The following is a 4048-nucleotide window of genomic DNA, read 5'->3' on the forward strand; positions in this document are numbered from 1 at the left end:
GAGCACAGCTCAAGGAAGGGGTTTATGAGCCCACAGCCAAGAGGAAGGCTCAGGTTGCCCCACACAAGCTCCCACACTGGTGGGGTGTACAATCAGCAGTGAGAGTTGGGTCCTCAGCACCTTCTCAGGCTGGTGGGTGTCACAGCCCCGTGGGCACTAGGCAATGCCAGCCCAAGAACACCAGCCCCCCCAGACCTCCCGGCCAGAGCTGCAGCTGGCTGGCAGGGACCCAGGCCACGACCATTCCCAGCTGCACGGCAGCCAGGGTCACATTCCTGGGATAGCTGGGAGCTTTGCTGTTCACGCAGGGAAAGGTCACCCTTGTGCGCACAGGCAGCTGCTGGGACCACCGCCTGGGTAGGGCAGGGGAAGAAGCGGCCCCCGGGAAGCAGAGAGGAAGCCCAGCAGCCCCTGCCAGAGCTGATCCAGCCCAGCAGGATCCAGCCCTGGCACAGCCAAGGAGGGGCGGCTGCACACAGCCCTGAGCCGGGGGCAAACAAGGCCACAGGACGACCCTGAGCCAGGGGCAAACAAGGCCACAGGACGACAGACGATGGAAACCTCCAGTAAGCAAGGAGAGCTGGCGGCAGACACATCATTTCTCCATGACCACCTGCAGGACAGCGAGGCCAAGGCCACAGAGGTGCTGGGGTGACCTGGGACTGGGACAGCTTTCACTGGGGCAAGACAACAGCCAGCTGAGGGCAAGAGATTTATTGGTCATTCTCTATATACACTTATATATTAATCTGTAGTAGAAAGCAGCAGTTACTAAGTGCACAGAGCAGCACCAACTCGTGCCTCTTCTCATGCTGCAGCTGGAGACCCGGCCACCCTGCCCAGCCCAAACTTACCCTCTTGCCCCCTCTGCACTGCAGCCAAGTATGGGGGGGAAAAGACTAAACCTGCAGGCAGTGAGGCCAAGGAGCACAGGAGTGACTAGCAGGGTCTCAGCTGAGCCAGGACCAGAGACCGCATCTCCTGGGGATGCAGGTAGAGCTCTGACTTGATCCCAAAAATACAGTCACCTAAGCACAATGCTGGGAAGGTAGGGACAGAGCCCAGAGGTTGTTCTGCCCCACCTAGGAGGTGGAGGTAGGACCACAAGTGGGAAGGATGGCTCCTCCATCACCAAGCCAGGCCACAGGGCCTGGGCAAGTATGCGGCAGGGCAGAGTGAGTGCCAGGCAGCACCCAGGGCTTGGAGCAGCTGCCAGGGAGCAACTGCAGGGATGGGGGTACAGCTGTGGGCGATGCTCTGCCACAGGGACCCAGCTGGCGTGGCAGATGCTGCGTGGCAAGGAGGGCTGGTCTGCCCCCAGCCTGGCGCTGGCAGGAGGAGCAGCGAGCACAAGCATCCTCTGGCAGGGCAACACCATGCTGGGAACCAAGCAGCCCAGGCTCCTGGCTGCAAGGGCGCCCACTGTCCCAGGTATCAGCCAGTGCAGGACCCAGGAGCTGGCTGGGCCTGTTTCAGTCACTTGATGAGCACCTGGTTGCAGAGAGCGCACACAAACACTGTCTCCCTCTGAGCCTCTGGAGCTGGAAAGGAAAGCAGGTGTCAGAGATGCTCCCCTTCCGCACCACGGGCTAGGGACCCCAGCCACGGAGCTGCTCCGAGAGCTGCAAACCCATCACCACTCTGTCCTGAGCCAGGCTGTGCTGGGCAGGTGCCCCTGGCTGGGGCAAACCCCTGCAGCAGGCAGCGCAGGCGGGAACAGGACCTCTGCCCTCCTCTACCTTTTCACTCACCCGTGGCTCCCATCACAGCCTTGGGGACTTTGAAGGAACAACATCTGGAGCAGAAACTGTTCCCACAGTTACTGCAGCTCCGCTGTGGAGAGAAATGGAGGTGACACACTACTCCGGGCCCACTTCCAGCCCTCCCCAGCAAACTCCAGTGCCAGAGCACTGCTAACAGCATTCCCTGCTGAAGGGGAGTGGGTGCAAGCCCCAAGCCCCAACAGCAGAGGGGTCATCTGCCAATAACACCTGGACAAACCGCCCAGGCCTAACACCGGATCTGCACTCAAGTATGCTCCAACATGACAGGCAGCCTGTGCCCAGCCTGAGAAAGCACTGGGAGCCCAGGCTCCAGGAGGTTTAAGGACACTATATCACTTCCTATGCTGTAACCCTGGAGGGACACAAGCTCCAAGGAGTCCCAGATATGTATCAGGCTAACCCAGGAGTAAAGGAAGGGGGCAACAAGTCTGGCGAACGGAAGGCAGCAGGAAGACAGCAATGTGAGACTGGAGAGGACAAGAGAGACATCCTTCCCAGAACTGTCCAGGGGACTGCGTGCCAAGCATCATGCGCAGGGGCTCAGATAAGACAACAGGGGTGGCCTTTGCTCCTCCAGTTCCCACAAGCAGACCTATGCTCTGCTTCACCAGAAAGGTCTCAGGCCACAGGAAATGGGCTAAACCAGGGCACAGAGCAGGTGCCTTCTACACCAGCACACACAGGTTTGGCCTGAGGCAGTTTCCAAAGGAGCAAATAGACAAAAGGCTCCACAGCACAAGGGATCCCTGACACCATTAGGAATGCGACACCCAGCAGTTAGCTGAGGTCATCTCCTGCCAGGCTGTGACTGCAGCCAGCTGTCGGAGAAAGCCAGGGTGAGCCAGACACATGCAACACCTCTGCCCCGGGTGCAGGCAGCAAGCTGGGGTAGAACCCAAAGACTCACCCTCTTCTTGAGCACAGAGAAGGTGGCTGCACAGCCCGTGCAGCTCCCTGGAAGAAAGAGAGCAGAGGTCAGGCAGGGCTCTGCTGCCTGGGACTGAGAGAGGTACAGGAACACCCATGGCTGTTGTAAAGGCTCAGCTCGGAGACAACATTGCTGCACCTTCCCATCCTTGCCCTTCCTAGGAGGGCTGGGAACATCCTCCCCACGCAGGGGGAAGATCAGTGGAAGTGTCAGCACAGCCCTAGCAGGTACTACGCCACTCTGTCCACTCCCAGTTCAGTGGTCACCACTGGGAGCAGCACAGACCCTGCTCTGCCGAGCTTCCCCAAGCAGCACCTGCTCGCAGCCTTACCAAAGTTATTGCTGGGGTAGCGCTTGCGCAGGCGCTCCGTCAGGCGTGACACCTTGCTGCGGATCACCTCATTTTTGCTCATAAAACCATTGTCCGGAAGGCTGAGGTCAAAATCTGCTGAGCACTGAGAGCTCTCGTCATCCTCCTGCAGAGAGCAGAGTGGTACTGGGGGGCATGTTCGAGAGCTGCAGGGCAGCCCCCTCCCCAGAAATGGGCACCCATCAAACAGGATGCTCCACCTGGCATCACCACAAGCCACTAGCAAAACATGGAAACGCTGCCAGCTCCAGCTGGGAGGAGATGCCCTTGCACACCTTGGCATGGCAGTACTCACCATGACCAGCAGCTGGTTCTCCTTCTCCCGCAGCATGGGACAGAAAGGAGAGGCAGTACAGATGGAGTCAGAGGCACCCAGCCCCACAGCCACGCTCCCTGAGCCCTCACCCCTTCCCACCTCAGCTGCCCTGCGGGCACAGCCTGCCCACACCAGCCTCAAACCTCGATAGCATCTTTGAACTCTTCATCAGGCTCTGCTTCCTCCGCCTCCTCCACGCTGCCAGGGGTAAGGTCCTGCAAGAGATTCACAGAGCTAGTCCTGCTGTACCCCCACTCCTGTCCAAAAGTGGGCCCACACTTCTGCAGCAGGTTCCAGGACAAAGGACCAGGCCCCTGGCAGCCCCATGAGAAGACATGAGTCCCAGAAGGTGAGGTGAGCCCCTGCCTCCCCAGACTGCAACCTTACATGCTACAAAAGGACTGAACGAAGTCCCCAGGACAGCAGGGTAGATCCCCAGTAACTCAGGAGGGGTTTCCAGGCTTCCAGCAAAGCTCGAAGGAGTTTGTGGGTAGAGGGACACAGGCACAGTCAGACCAAAGGGCTGACTCTGCAGCTCCCACCCCACGACTGACCCCGCTGCGCATATCTCACCTCTGTGCTGGTGGGTGTGGGGGTTTGATCCGGGGGGGCAGCAGTTGGCAGGGGTTAAGACGGCTCTGGAGTGCTCT

General features: G+C 59.5%; 1 protein-coding gene across 1 annotated transcript in view; it reads right to left on the bottom strand.

The window, feature by feature from the left end:
- Nucleotides 1–984: 984 nt before the first annotated feature.
- Nucleotides 985–4048, bottom strand: part of ZFYVE27 (zinc finger, FYVE domain containing 27) — a gene marked incomplete at its 5' end in the record, with an annotated part of 4761 nt that continues 1697 nt past the window's right edge. The window contains 6 exons of the mRNA XM_009704501.1: nt 985–1541; nt 1752–1833; nt 2692–2738; nt 3044–3188; nt 3378–3398; nt 3542–3712. Of these exons, the coding sequence (XP_009702803.1) occupies nt 1477–1541; nt 1752–1833; nt 2692–2738; nt 3044–3188; nt 3378–3398; nt 3542–3712 (531 nt within the window). The remainder of the gene's footprint in view (nt 1542–1751; nt 1834–2691; nt 2739–3043; nt 3189–3377; nt 3399–3541; nt 3713–4048) is intronic.

Source organism: Cariama cristata, unplaced genomic scaffold (assembly GCF_000690535.1).
Source record: "Cariama cristata isolate BGI_N322 unplaced genomic scaffold, ASM69053v1 scaffold27857, whole genome shotgun sequence".
NCBI lineage: Eukaryota > Metazoa > Chordata > Aves > Cariamiformes > Cariamidae > Cariama > Cariama cristata.